General features: G+C 39.3%; 2 protein-coding genes and 1 pseudogene across 2 annotated transcripts; all 3 read right to left on the bottom strand.

Annotated features, from left to right (window-relative positions):
• Positions 1 to 13: 13 nt before the first annotated feature.
• LOC148722528 (uncharacterized) lies at positions 14 to 3,920 on the bottom strand. The gene has a single exon (XM_088736888.1). It carries the CDS (start codon positions 3,325 to 3,327, stop codon positions 1,696 to 1,698), a length of 1,632 nt encoding a protein of 543 aa, XP_088593014.1. The 5' UTR covers positions 3,328 to 3,920; the 3' UTR covers positions 14 to 1,695.
• Positions 3,921 to 3,968: 48 nt separating this feature from the next.
• LOC148722527 (uncharacterized) lies at positions 3,969 to 11,579 on the bottom strand (annotated as a pseudogene).
• LOC148722526 (uncharacterized) lies at positions 8,579 to 15,594 on the bottom strand. The gene has a single exon (XM_088736892.1). It carries the CDS (start codon positions 15,592 to 15,594, stop codon positions 13,972 to 13,974), a length of 1,623 nt encoding a protein of 540 aa, XP_088593018.1. The 3' UTR covers positions 8,579 to 13,971.
• Between the last annotated feature and the right edge of the window lie 17 nt (positions 15,595 to 15,611).

Genomic DNA, 15,611 nt, shown 5'->3' with positions numbered 1-15,611 from the left:
ATTGAGCATGATATTATATAAATATAGTTTTATTAATTTTAATAATAAGTTTCATCATTTTACAGTATTCAATTTCACTTTTAGGCTTATTATTATTCTTACATTAGTCATACTATTAGATATTCTGTTACACTTTTTGTAAATACGCAATTCAGCCCCTTAGAGGGCTGCCATATATTTATTTGTGAAATAAACCCTTTAAATAAACCCTTTACTAATTGTTTTGTGTTTGTTTTATTTCGCTCTATGATTGTTCCAGAGAACACGCACAACTCTTTTAACCAATCAAAGGCAAAACTAAAAGCATCACGAATTGGTCGCTCGCATTTTCCCGCGCTTTACGCAGTTTCATCGGTTTTAAGTTCCTTCTCATTTGCTCTTAAATGTATTTTCCTTTCTTATGCTCGGCCGTTGTCATTACATGTATTTTGCTTTTACGACACTCATCCGAAAAGCACACTTTATCAGGTGATAGGACCATACATATTAAAAGTAGACACCCAAATGCACAACCTGTTACAAAAATTAACACCGTTCGAAGTTATTTGTCATTTTGTTCTCAGTTAAGGCTTTGAAATTACGGACCATAAGCAGCCAGGACGGCAACACTAAGAAAAAAAGGTTAAAAAAAATATTTTTTACTTTCAATTAGAATTTCGAAAATAACTGCATGTGTTTACCGTCTCATACGGCGCCACACTTCAACCGCAACATCACGTATGAAAGCAGCGTTGAGTTCAAAGTGGAAATTAAAATGATTTGCCGTGGCAGTTTTGGTTCGCAGACGATGCAAATTTTGGTGATTTCACATTGTTGTTTCGCAAAGGACGGCTAAGACATATACAAAGTTTTGAAACGCACGTGTTGAGCTATTGTTCTGCCAATTAGAACCTTTGTTTTTCCACGTCCTCGTTGCCGTCGCCTTCGTGCTTTGCTTAAGGTCCCTAATATTGCGTGTTAACGTAGATTATATCTTAAATCTGCTTTGGACAAACAAAACGTTTGGCGAAAATACCATTCATGAATAAAACAATTTTGGAAAACCTAATAAACTTACTTTTGGTTCATACAATCTGGATTCGGAGTTCATTTTATTTTGCTCACTATACGAAAACGAGGGAACACCAGATTTATATTTTAAAATAACTTTTGATCATATCAATTAACTTTGTGATTATTTGACGCGACTTTAATCGCTTTTTACGCGTCGTAAACACTCTACAACTGAGAAAATCACGTAATGAATCAATGAGCCTCACCAAGTACATCGGATGATTTTGACGGAAACTAAACGGGCAGGTTCACTTTTCATCACTACTGCAGTATAAGAGAAACCCTCGTGAAGAAAATTCAGACACTGCCTGATCTATAATCTCGGACACTAACAGAAGATACGAAACAACAATAAGGGTATTATCAGTTTATCCAATAGCAAACTCTCTGAGGTAACATCATCAGAATTGTATCGCAGCAACTAAGGAGAATTACTGATGAGATCTTGGAAGGAAAGAGTTAAGTAAACTTGACCATAATGCCAATAACTAACTATTAATTGACTGAGGGATTTCTCAAAATTGGCGACTTCCATTAAACCCATGAAAACCGGTGTTGAAGATATTACTTATCTGAGTGGCCATCGAGAAATTTAAGACGATCCAGGAACCCAGCTAACGAACACTGCAACTCCTGATTTCCTCAAACTACTTCAGAAAAAGGCATCTTGCAAGGTTGACCATCATCACCGAAGCGAACATACAAAACTTCTGCGCAGTATCCACTCGACCATAATGAAGCAAACACCGCATTAATAATTGCTACGAGTGTATGTCTCTTCCATCTTTTTCTCCATACAGCCATGACAGCCATGTTCTGATAGTGAGTCACGATCGCAAGAGATATGCTGTTGAAAAGCCACTCAATCACCAGTAAAATTGACGTTTGGATGGCAAATGACTGAAGTAACTTTACAAAGGGTTGGTTTGAAACGTACATAAATTGATATAAGTACAATACGCTGTTCACAGACACTATGGCAGTTGATTCATACAACATGCTCATGATGGCGATATCAGCCATTAGTCTCTCACGGCGAGGGGTGCGAAAACTTCCGAACGGAGCCGATTCTCTTTTCAAAATCACGTGACAAAAATGATCAATGAAAACCATAACGCTTCGTTCCACGACTTCTGCAAAGCCATGAATTATTCCAAGAAATGCCATGGATTCTAAACTGTTCAAATCAGCTTGTAAAACTCGAAACCCAATTGCACAGCCGAAATACGCTGGTGCTAGCAGAACATACGAAAATCCAGGAAAAGTAATGTCCCACAACCGTTGGACTGAGATCCTGGAGATCACTTTCAATAAAACTCCAAGGAGAGGAGAGAAAATTGCGATGAGTAGTTTGCCTTGCTTGTTTTGCCTTCCATAAGCTGGATAAATTGTGTACAATAAAATCGTTCCCATAATGTAGCTGAAAGAAGTGGGAAGAATCAGTTGTAGGAACAAAGTGCCTCGTTTTCTTCCTGTGTGCCCGACCAAGAAATGAGCACTTACTACGAGATACACCTGACAAATTATATTGACAACAAACAAAACGCGCAGCGGGGTCTTCCGTAACGAAACTCCTTCATTCAATGAAGCCCTGTCCAAGGCATGTAGAGTCACGCGATACAATGCATCCAGACAATAAAAGAGGAAAGAAACCAGAAAAAGTCTTCCTTTCAACCCCATTACTTGATACGGCCGAAAGAGAAAAACGATGTTAACAGAGAACCACATGTCGAGAAAGAAGCAAGTTATGATGGCAGATATTGAATTTATCCATTGTATTTTTTCTGGAATCGTATCTTTGGAATTGAACAGACAGTTTAATTGAGTTTTGTAAGTGAGATAAGTTAATATCATATAAAGTGAGCCTAAGACAGACGATGTTAGTAAGGAAATTAAAGCTCCCATGACCATTGATTTACAAACTGTGCGGAGAGCGGATGGTCTGAGTCGCTTCCAAGCCATTGCTCTATCTTCTTCCTGCTGTTCAGTTTGTATTTCATCGTTTTCCTCAAGTGAGCAGGCATCTAGAACCCTTACATTTCGATTTATACCAGTCTGATAATCCAAAGTTCTGGCTTCTCTGTCGCTGTACTCCTGATAAATCAGCTCGTCAACTGGGAGATAATTCCATTCCAGACCTGTGCTACCTAAACGACTGTAGCTCAATGACTCTGCCGTGAATTCAGGTTCTTTTGGATTGTAATGCTCTACCACGCCTCGCGTAAAACTGACAACGATGTGGCCAAACACCTCTATCAGTGTACTGCCATTCATGCTTCACAGTGTAGATATTTACGTAACTTATATTTTAGTCTTAAGGCAACCCACCTAGGATGGCTTTTTGTATGGATCGCTCTACTGATCGATAGGATGCAGCTCACTTCAGTACTGTGTCGAATATCGAAACAGCTGAGCACGTTGTGACTACTGTTTGAATCACAATGAAAACATGGCTGATTTTGTTTCTGCATGTTTTTCGCTTGAGCTTTGGGCCTTGAACTGCTCATGGAATCGAGAAAACGAAGGCACCAAGAAAAATTCCCGTAATCACTGCCGACTTTGATACTTCATTTAATGATATCTTGAGGGAATCTTTCTGAAATTTTATCAAGAGAGGAAAAGTAAAAGGACAAAAACAGCTTTACAGTGAATGGTTTAAGCCTGAGGGTAACGTGTGAAAGTTTAGTTTGATCGTCCGGGTAAGCGTATTTCTGAGAACTGTTGACTCTGATGATGACTTCCGCACAGGTTGTCAAACGTCAGTCACCTCCACCGAGAACAGTCCTTCTCAGAACTACACTCACCCGGACGATCACATTTCACTCTCACAAAAACAGCTTTATTCTACTCAATACTTCTTATGAAGACCTTCGACTGTGGCTCATGAACCCACATGTCGTGGCTATTCTATTCATTTCGATATATATCACGGGATAACCCTATCATAAAATAATACAGCCTTGAATGAGAATATGTTTCGAATTGTATCATCTATTAAATTCATTCCATATTTTCCCTAAGCAAGACCATAAACTTCATCATTTCCCACATTGATAGCTTACCCTCCTAATATTTTATGTTAACCGAGATTCGCACCACCGAAATATACCCTTCGATTGCCATGGATAAAACACATACATGAAAAACACAATTCATGCGAAATAAAATTTATACCGTAATGGAAACAGTGCTTTTCGTTTCAACAGTGTTCAGCAAACTTAATTAGCCATATGCATAAAGGCACCTTCAAATTTACATAGCCATTTCGGTCTGAACAATATTTGATTATATGATTTGGCTCTCGTAAGTATCTTCAACATCTGTGATGATCTGACAGAAATAATTAACCAAACCAAGAGTGAGGGATATTTAAGAGAATATCCATAAGATAGGTGCACTTTTAAGCACTACTGTTGTCTGAGATAAACGATCACATGTGATGCATATGCAAATCCAACTCGGATAAATTGTGTCGGAGACGATCACAAGACACAAAGTCCACCAGAATAGCGGAGATCTCCCAACTATTTTTAATTATTAAGGAAACGGCATTTTGCAAAGAGTCTCTTTGTTTACGAAGCGCTTGTGTATAATTTCTACGAGGTATGAACTTGACCACAGTGCTAAGGGCACTACATTGACAATTGTCACAAGCAGATGTCTTTTCCATCTTCTTTGCCAAACAGCCATACCGGCCATGTTTTGATAGCGAGTCTCAATTGCAAAAGATACGCTGGTGAAAAACCACTCAATCACCATTAAAATTGACGTTTGGATCGCAAACGATTGAAGCAACGTCAACAAAGATTCACCTGGTAGGTAAACTACCTTATATAAGTACAATACACCATAAACAGACATGACACCAATGGATTGATACAACATGCTTATGATGGCGATATCAGCCATTAGTCTCTCACGGCGAGGAGTGCGAAAACTTCCCCAAGGAGCTGATGTTCTTCTCAATATGACGTGGCAGTAGTGATCAATCACGACCATTATGCTTCGTGTCATGACTTCTGCAACGCCATGAATTATTCCAAGAACTATCCTGGATTGTAAACAGTTTAAATCCGCTTGTAAAACTCGAAACATCGCCGGTGAGCCGAAATACACCGGCGCCATTAAGACGAATGAATATCTCGGATGGGAAGTGTTTCGTAGTCGCCGAACAGAAATTCTGCAAATGATTTTGAGCACAACTCCAACAAGCGGAGCAAAGATAGCGATTAATAATTTACCTTTGTTCTTGAACCAGAATCTGAACGTGCAAACGGACTCCACACGTGTTAAATTTTTTGTTTAACCCGCAAATTATTTTCTCTCATTGTTCGTCTTTAGTATTTATATAACTTATTTTTATACATTCTTGCTTTGATAATGACGTTATGTTAATGTCGAGACGTCGTCGATTTTAGCTTTCTATACCTTCTTATCGTTTTTAAATTTCACAATGCTATCAAGCAACGTTTTGTCGCAAGTTTTTATTTTTTAGAAGTTTTTCACTTCTTCTTTCTTCTTTTGTTTGTTGTATGCAAGGTAGAGGGAAAAAACTGCTATAAAACCAAGAATGTAACACAAACAGCCAGGAAGAATCAATTGTAAGAATAATCTGGCTCGTTGTCTCCTCGAATGGCCGACCGAGAAATGGGTGGTTATAAGATATACTTGTAAACAAATAGTGAAAAGAAACATAAGAACGGGAGGAAATTTTTGAAACCCAGATGCATTTAAGGCTTGTAGACCAACAAGACAAAGAGCATCCAAGCAATACCCAAAGGTAGAGGCCAGAAAGAGCTTTCTCTTTAACCCCATTAATTGATAAGGGCGAAACAGGAATAACACATTTACAGGAAACCATATATAATGAAAAGCGCAAGATGCGATTTTACAAATGCATCTCATCCATTGTAGTTGTACTGGAATTAGTTCCCTGGGCCAGAACTGACAGCTTAGTACAGTTTTGTACGAGAGACAAGTGAAAAACACAAAAATAGAGCCTATGACAGTGGCAGCTAAAAGTAAAATTAAGCTCCAATGTACGTGGATTTAAAACTTGTGCGGAAACCGGATGGTCCGAGTCGCTTCCATGCCATATTCTCATCTTCATCTTGCTGATCATGGGATATTTCTTCGATGTCCTTAGGTGAGCACGCTTCTATAACTCTCACAGCAAGACTTCTTGATATTGGGTAAGAACAGCCAGCTGTGTCACCCCTATCACTGTACTCCTGATAAATAAACTCATCAACAGGATGATAATTCCACTCGAGACCTGTGCTTTGGAGAGGATCGTAGCCAAAAGATTCTGCCGTGAATTCAGTATCTTCTGGATTTTAATATTCGGTCACGCCTCGAGTACTGAAAACTGACAACGATGTGACCAAACACCTCTATCAGTGTACTGCTAATCATTCTCAATTTATGTGATTGTCAGAAGATTTGTCATGATTGTCATTAATGATTCCTCTTTTTATCCATAGGAGGTCGAATCGAAACCGCTTACCACATGGTGGACAATTTTGGTAGGTAAATGCAGTCTCACATCTGAAGGAATTCTCGTAAAATTACTATTTATCCATTTTTATCCGTATTAGGTCGTACCGCAACAGTTGATCACATGGTGGGCAATTTCAGTATGTAAATGCAGTCTCATCTTCAACGGAAGTTTCCCAAAATTACTACGTATTTCAAACAATTATCGAGACAGGAATTTCTTTTACTTCACATCTGCCTAAAAGCCGCCAAAAAAATAATGTTGGTCACGTCTATATGGACTAATGATTTTCGTCAAGGCAAAGGCGTTTCAGGAGAACATGAAGTTAGTTAAAATTTTGAGACCACCATGTTGATATGGCTGATATATTTTTCGCATGCTTTGCCGCTGGACCTGTCTGTGGGCTCTGATCTGCGCGAGGAATCGTAATAACTTAAGCACCAATCAAAGTCGACAAAAGTGCTTTACCATCGTTAACCATCTTACTCCATTTGATGATATTAATACGTTCTCACTTGACTTCATCGCTAGATAAAGACCTTTAGAGCGCAATTTAAAAGCCACCAGCTAAATCCGCTGAGTGGGACAAGGATTAGTTTTAAACTTAGAAAAGGAAGTGCGAACAACCCACGATGGAACTGGAGGAAACCTTCCGACAAAGCGCTTGGTCTGACACAATCTCCTAACCAAACATTTGTTGGTTATTGCATTAAGAAATACATGCAGTCGCTTGTAATAAAGCAAATTTCAAGTGAGTGTCGAAAGTACTCCGACCTTTAATTCTGTTTTAAATGATAAGAGTAACCGCCTATCAAGAAATGGTCTATTGTTCCGGCTCAACTTCACACATCAAAGAGTAAACAATAGTCCTTTTGTTCTTTGTAGCGCTGAGGGACTTTGGACGAAGCGACACGAAAAAGTTCGTGACTAATCGGAAAAAGGTTTTGGCATCACAATTTAGCTATTTTGGAAGAGTAGGTAGCGCATATTTGCACACGACAGATAAATTGTCACCGGAGTACCCCAAGGGAAAATTAAACGCTGATTTAGTCGCTTCGGGGAAGTGGGTAGCGTAAATTTGTCTCGTCGAGTCAACTCTCAATGGTCTACCCCAGGAAAGAATTGACCGCTAATGTGGCAATGCACACATCGAGAATTCAAACTACGTTATGTGTCTCATTCAGACCAGCTCTTTCCGTATAAATCTTTCTCCAGAAACTGTCATAGTTCTAAACTAAAGTCGTCATAGTTCTAAACTAAAGTCTAGTCTTTCCGAGCGTTTAAATTTCCCGCTCGTATGCTAATCGGAAGCCTCGACAAATCCCTCGTGTGTTCTGAAGCTGTTGCGCCATTGTTCAAAAATGGCCATATAGAGTCATTTTTCGCCTGTCTAACAAAGCCTATTGTTATCAAATTTCAGCCACTTTTCTTGATACGCGGTTAAGAAATCTTTTACCTTCAGCCCATAAGTCGTCTTACCGTCTAAGACGATGCAGGCGTTTTGAAACACCAAGGTGGAAAACAAATAGGTTCAGGGACACATTTTTAATGAAATCTTGTATTGAGCATGATATTATATAAATATAGTTTTATTAATTTTAATAATAAGTTTCCTCATTTTACAGTATTCAATTTCACTTTTAGGCTTATTATTATTCTTACATTAGTCATACTACTAGATATTCTGTTACACTTTTTGTAAATACGCAATTCAGCCCCTTGGAGGGCTGCCATATATTTATTTGTGAAATAAACCCTTTAAATAAACTCTTTACTAATTGTTTTGTGTTTGTTTTATTTCGCTCTTTGATTGGCCCAGAGAACTCGCACAACTCTTTTAACCAATCAAAGGCAACACTGAAAGCATCACGAATTGGTCGCTCGCATTTTCCCGCACTTTACGCAATTTCATCGGTTTCAAGTTGTTACGTGCACGAATGACCAACAAATGTCCGCTAACAAAGCATATATGAAAGTAGACTCCCGAGTACGATATATGGCACGCAACAAAAATGTAACAACAAGCAGTTACCCATTTTAACTATTATTTAATTAGTTTTACATTGTCTAATTTAGTTAGGTTAAGGATTAAGTTAAGCAGTTCATAAAGCAGGCTTACAATCCTTCATGCCGTAGAAGTGTTCTTCGTCTTGATCAACTTCCAATTCCAACATCCACCGACTGAAGACCATAGCGCTTGGCTTTCTTGATTCATGGCTTTCTTTCCGTGTACACAAATTCTTCCGGAGGACTTCATAGTGAACTCTAAATTCTTTATCTCCTTCCCTTCTCGGCTATCGTCTCTTTCTTCTCTTTCTTCTCTCCGGATATCGCAAGGTCAAAAGGTCATAGCCTCGTCATATCATAGCTTCCAAAAGTTCTGTCAGCAAGCCACGAGGGTAAGCCCTCGGGCAAATCTCTTTTGTACTTCTCACAAGCCAGCTTTTATACGTTTACTTTAGTTATCTAGAATGTTCTATTACTATTTATAGCGTATTACAAGTTGTACTATTTTTGGAAACTGCTGAGTCACGAAAGAAGTTTCTGGAATATTACAGATTATAGATAATTCTAGAAAAGTCTGGGATTGCGTGACAGATTCAGTAAAAATAATTCGATCCTCGTAACAAAGTCCATTCTCCTTGGCTCTTAAATGTATTTTCCTTTCTTATGCTCGGCTGTTGTCATTACATGTATTTTGCTTTTACGACACTCATCCGAAAAGCACACTTTATCAGGTGATAGGACCATACATATTAAAAGTAGACACCCAAATGCACAACATGTTACAAAAATTAACACCGTTCGAAGTTATTTGTCATTTTGTTCTCAGTTAAGGCTTTGAAATTACGGACCATAAGCAGCCAGGACGGCAACACTAAGGGAAAAAGGTTAAAAAAAATATTTTTTACTTTCAATTAGAATTTCGAAAATAACTGCATGTGTTTACCGTCTCATACGGAGCCACACATCAACCGCAACAGAACCTATAAAAGCAGCGTTGAGTTCAAAGTGGAAATTAAAATGATTTGCCGTGGCAGTTTCGGTTCGCAGACGATGCAAAGTTTGGTGATTTCACATTGTTGTTTTGCAAAGGACGGCTCAGATATATACAAAGTTTTGAAACGCACGTGCTGAGCTATTGTTCTGCCAATTAGAACCTTTGTTTTTCCACGTCCTCGTTGCCGTCGCCTTCGTGCTTTGCTTAAGGTCCCTAATATTGCGTTTTAACGTAGATTGTACCTTAAATCTGCTTTGGACTAAAAAAACGTTTGGCGAAAATACCATTCATAAATAAAACAATTTTGGAAAACCTAACAAACATACTTTTGGTTCATACAATCTGGATTCGGAGTTTATTTTATTTTGTTGACTATACGAAAACAATGGAACACCAGATTTATATTTTAAAATAACTTTTGATCATATCAATTAACTTTGTGATTATTTGACGTGACTTTCATCGCTTTTTAGGCGTCGTAAACACTCTACAACTGAGAAAATCACGTAATGAATCAATGAGTCTCACCAAGTACATCGGATGATTTTGACGGAAACTAAACGGGCAGGTTCACTTTTCATCACCACTGCAGTATAAGAGAAACTATCCCTTGTGAAAAAAATTCAGACACTGCCTGATCTATAATCTCGGACACTAACAGAAGATGCGAAGGTCACCAGTGAAGATTCCTGAATCTTACAAACTCTTATCCCCCAAACTCTCATGAGTGACAAACACAGACTTTCTCTTCGCAATATCAATGTAGTATCGAGCTGGAAAGTGATAGAAATAAAGGAGAAACAACAATAAGGGGATTATCAGTTTATCCAATAGCAAACTCTCTGAGGTAACATCATCAGAATTGTATCGCAGCAACTAAGGAGAATTACTGATGAGATCTTGGAAGGAAAGAGTTAAGTAAACTTGGCCATAATGCCAATAACTAACTATTAATTGACTGAGGGATTTCTAAAAAATTGGCGACTTCCATTAAACCCATGAAAACCGGTGTTGAAGATATTACTTATCTGAATGGCCATCGAGAAATTTAAGACGATCCAGGAACCCAGCTAGCGAACACTGCAACTCCTGATTTCCTCATACTACTTAAGAAAAAGACGTCTTGCAAGGTTGACCATTATCACCGAAGCGAACATGCAAAACTTCTGCGCAGTATCCACTCGACCATAATGAAGCAAACACCGCATTAATAATTGCTACGAGTGTATGTCTCTTCCATCTTTTTCCCCATACAGCCATGACAGCCATGTTCTGATAGTGAGTCACGATCGCAAGAGATAGGCGCGGCGGGGTCTTCCGTAACGAAACTCCTTCATTCAATGAAGCCCTGTCCAAGGCATGTAGAGTCACGCGATACAATGCATCCAGACAATAAAAGAGGAAAGAAACCAGAAAAAGTTTTCCTTTCAACCCCATTAATTGATACGGCCGAAAGAGAAAAACGAAGTTAACGGAGAACCACTTGTCGAGAAAGAAGCAAGATGTGATGGCAGATATTGAATTTACCCATTGTACTTTTACTGGAATCGTACCTTTGGAATTGAACAGACAATTTAGTTCAGTTTTGTAAGTGATATAAGTTAATAATATATAGAGTGAGCCCACGACGGACGATGTTAGTAAGGAAATTAAAGCTCCAATGTACATTGATTTACAAACCGTGCGGAGAGCGGATGGTGTGAGTCGCTTCCGAGCCATTGCTCTATCTTATTCCTGCTGTTCAGTTTGTATTTTATCGTTTTCCTCAAGTGAGCAGCCATCTATGACCCTTACATTTTGATTTATACCAGTCTGATAATCCAAAGTTCTGGCTTCTCTGTCGCTGTACTCCTGATAAATAAGCTCGTCAACTGGGAGATAATTCCATTCTACAACTGTGCTACCTAAACGACTGTAGCTCAAAGACTCTGCCGTGAATTCAGGTTCTTTTGGATTGTAATGCTCTACCACGCCTCGCGTAAAACTGACAACGATGTGGCCAAACACCTCTATCAGAGTACTGCCCATGCTTCCCAGTGTAGATATTTACGTAACTTATATTTTAGTCTTATGGCAACCCACCTAGGATGGCTTTTTGTATCGATCGCTCTACTGATCGATAGGATGCATTGCACTTCAGTACTGCGTCGGATATCGAAACAGCTGAGCACATTGTGACTAGTGTTTGTTTTACAATGAACTGAACATGGCTGATTTTGTTTCTGCGTGTTTTTCGCTTGAGCTTTGGGCCTTGAACTGCGCATGGAATGAATATATATATGAATATAGTTTATATCTGACCACTTGCAGCCTAGAGGCTGAATTACGGGTGTAGTGTAAGGTTGAGAACAGACGTCAGCATATCAGGCGCCTCTGGCAGCCGCTTCAGTCTATCGATCTCACCTTCCCAGCCATCCCACCCCAGGGTAGGACATCCATCACACAGTAATCTCGTGTGTGGGAAATTAACGTCTCCTACCCCAACCCTGCAGGAGACGGGACCTCCATTTATTCGTCCCTATCCGAGAAGACTAGAATATCTAACCATTTCTTGATGTTATAGAAAGGTAGCAAATTCTTCTCAATTATTTTAAGACCTTGAGTGTTGATCCGGCCGGGGCTCGAGCCCTCGACCTCCCGCACAACAGTCCAGCGCTCTCTCCATTGAGCTAACCGGGAGGCGAAGGTACGAGATAACGAAGGTACCAAGAAAAATTCCTATAATCACTGCCGACTTTGATACTTCATTTAATGATATCTTGAGGGAATCTTTCTGAAATTTTATCAAGAGAGGAAAAGTAAAAGGACAAAAACAGCTTTACAGAAAATGGTTTGAGCCTGAGGGTAACATGTGAAAGTGTAGCGTGATCGTCCGGGTGAGCGTATTTCTGAGGACTGTTTACTCTGATGATGACTTCCGCACAGGTTGTCCAAACGTCAGTCACCTCGACCGACAACAGTCCTTCTCAGGACTAAAGGCTGATAGTTTCGAAAGAAACTGTTTGGGGCTGCGTCGGTGGGAGTAACGAAATGATTTGGATATATCAGGATTACACTCGCCGGGACGATCACACTTCACTTTTACTTATTCTACTTAGTAGTTCTGATGAAGAACTTCGGCTTTCGCTGCGTTATCTTACGCTATCTCATGAACCCACATGTCGTGGCTATTCTACTCATTTCGATATATATCAGGGGATAACTCTATAATAAAATAAAATAATACAGCCTTGAGTAAGATATGTTTCGAATTGTATCATCTGTTAAATTCATTTCATATTTTACCTAAGCAAGACCACAAACTTGATCATTTCCCATTCTGATAGTTTACGCTCCAAAAAAGCGCTCACTAATATTTTATGTTAACCGAGATTCGCACCATCGAATTATACCTCTCGATTGCCATGGATAAAACACATACATACAAAAAATACAATTTATGCGAAATAAGATGCACACCGTAGTGAAAACAGTGCTTTCGATTTCAACAGTCTTCAGCTAACTTGATTGGGTATATGCACAACATGAAAGGCACCTTGAAATTTACATAGCAATTTCGGTTTGAACAAGGAGTGTTTGATTATATGATTTGGCTCTCGTAAGCATCTCAAAATAAATAACCAAACCTAGATTGAGGGATATTTTACAGAATATCCAAAAGATAGGTGCACTTTTGAGCACTATTGTTGTCTGAGATAAATGATCACACGTGATGCAAATGCAAAATCAATCTCGGATAAATTGAGTCGGAGACTATCACAAAACACAAAGTCCACCAAAATTAGCGGAGATCTCCCAACCATTTTTAATTGTTAAGTAAACGGTATTTTGCAAAGAGTGTCTGTGTGTTCGAAGCGCTTGTGCATAATGCTAAGGGAACTGCATTGACAATTGCCACAAGTAGAGGTCTTTTCCATCTTCTGTGCCAAAGAGCCACAGGGAACAACAGATTTCTATTTTAAAATAATTTTTTATCATATTTGATCTATATGATAAGGTTTCGTCACTTTCCAAGTGTCGCAAACATTCTACAGCTGTAGAAATCTCTGAATGAATTCATGAACTACACCAGGTAGAGGGGATGGTTATGACGGAAACTTTACAGACGGGCGTGCTTTCCATCACCACTTCTGTATAAGAAAGAAAATTCAAAGACACTGCATGATCTATAATCTTGGACACTAACTGAAGATCGAAGGTCGCCAGTAAAGATTGCTGAATCTTACGAACTCTTAACCCTCTTACTCTCGTGAGTGATCAACACGGAATTTCTCAGGGGATGATTATGATGGAAACTTGACAGACAGGTGTACTTTTCGCTTGTGAAGAAAATGGAAAGATACTCTATGATCCATTAAGCTCGTAAACTAACAGAAGATACGGAGGTCATCAGTGAAGATTGCTGAAATCTTACGTACTCTTATGTAAACGGCATCCTACAAGGATGGTTAGTGTCTTTGAAGCGCCCATGCAGAATCTCTAAGAGATAGCCACTTGACCATAGTGCAAAGGGAACCGCGCAGACAACTGCCACAATTGTGTGTCTCCTCCATGTTTTTCGCCAAACAGCCATGACGGCCATGTTCTGATATTGAGTCACGACCGCTAGAGACATGCTGGTGAAAAACCACTCAATCACCAATAAAATTGAACTTTGGACGGCAAACGATTGAAGCAATTTTATAAGAGGCTCATTTTGTAGGAAAATAGCTTTATAAAGGTATAACACGCCATTGACAGACACCACACCAATTGATTCATACAACATGCTCATAATTGCAGTATCAGCCATTAGTCTCTCACGGCGAGGAGTACGAAAACTTCCCCAAGGAGCTGACGTTCTTTTCCAAATAACATGGCCGTAATGATCGATAATGACCATAAAGATTCGTTCTAAGACCTCCGAAATTCCGTGAACTATTCCAAGAATAGCCATGGATCGCAAACTGTCTAAATTTGCTTGTAAAACTCGAAACATAATAGCTGAGCCAAAGTACAGCGGCGCCAGTAATACGTATGAATATCCCGGATGGGTAATGTTCCTTAGCCGCTGAACAGAAATCCTGCAAATCACTTTGAGTACAAATCCAACTAGAGGAGCGAGGATGGCAATCAGCAGTTTACCTTCGTTTGTTTGTTTATTGTATGCTGGGTAAATGGTGTAAATTGTAATGAAAGTAACAGCGTCACTCAAACAGTTTGGAAGAATCAATTGCAAGAATAAAGAAGCTCGTTTTCTCCTTGAAAGGCTGACCGAGAAGTGAGTCGTTACAAGATATACTTGCAAACATATACTGACAAGAAACAAAATATTGAGTGGAAGTTTCAGTGACGTGAACGCTTTGGATTGTAACACTTCGAAGGCTTGCAGACCAATACGATAAAAAGCATCCAAGCAGTATACTGAGAGAGCAGCAAGCGACAGTTTTATTTTAACCCCTATTAACTGGTAAGGGCGAAATAAGAGTAACATACTCACAAGGAACCAAATGTAAACAAAGGCAGAAGATACGATACCGGACATACATTTCATCCATTGTATTTGTAACGGAATTGACTCAACGGAGTGAAACGGGCAGTCGAGTACAGTTTCGTATGAGAGATAAGTGAAGAACACGAACAGAGAGCCGATGACTGTTGCAGTTAATAAGGAAATCAAAGTTCCAGTAAACAGTGACTTCCAAATTGTGTAACAAATTGAAGGCCTGAAACTCTTCCAAGCCATTGCTCTATCGTCTCCTCGCTGTTCGCCTCGTGTTTCTTCCTTTTCTTCGGTTGAGCAAGCGTCTATACCTCTTACAGCAAGACTCCTTGACGGCGTATGAGACTGAGCGTCAGTCGTGTGTTCTTTATCACTGTATTCTTGATAAATGAATTCATCCAAAGGATAATAATTCCATCCTCGACCTGTGCTTTCTAATGGATTGTAGCCTAAGGACTCTGTCGTGAATTCTGGTTCATCCGGGTTGTAAAACGCTATTACGCCTCGCGTAAAACTGACTACGATGTGACCGAACACCTCTATTAGTGTGCTTGTACCCATGCTGAAAGGATATGACA

This window comes from Stylophora pistillata, chromosome 10 (genome assembly GCF_964205215.1).
Source record: "Stylophora pistillata chromosome 10, jaStyPist1.2, whole genome shotgun sequence".
NCBI classification, from domain to species: Eukaryota; Metazoa; Cnidaria; class Anthozoa; order Scleractinia; family Pocilloporidae; genus Stylophora; species Stylophora pistillata.
The sequence above is the reverse complement of the archived record's forward strand: the minus strand, read 5'-3'. Positions and strand labels throughout refer to the sequence as shown.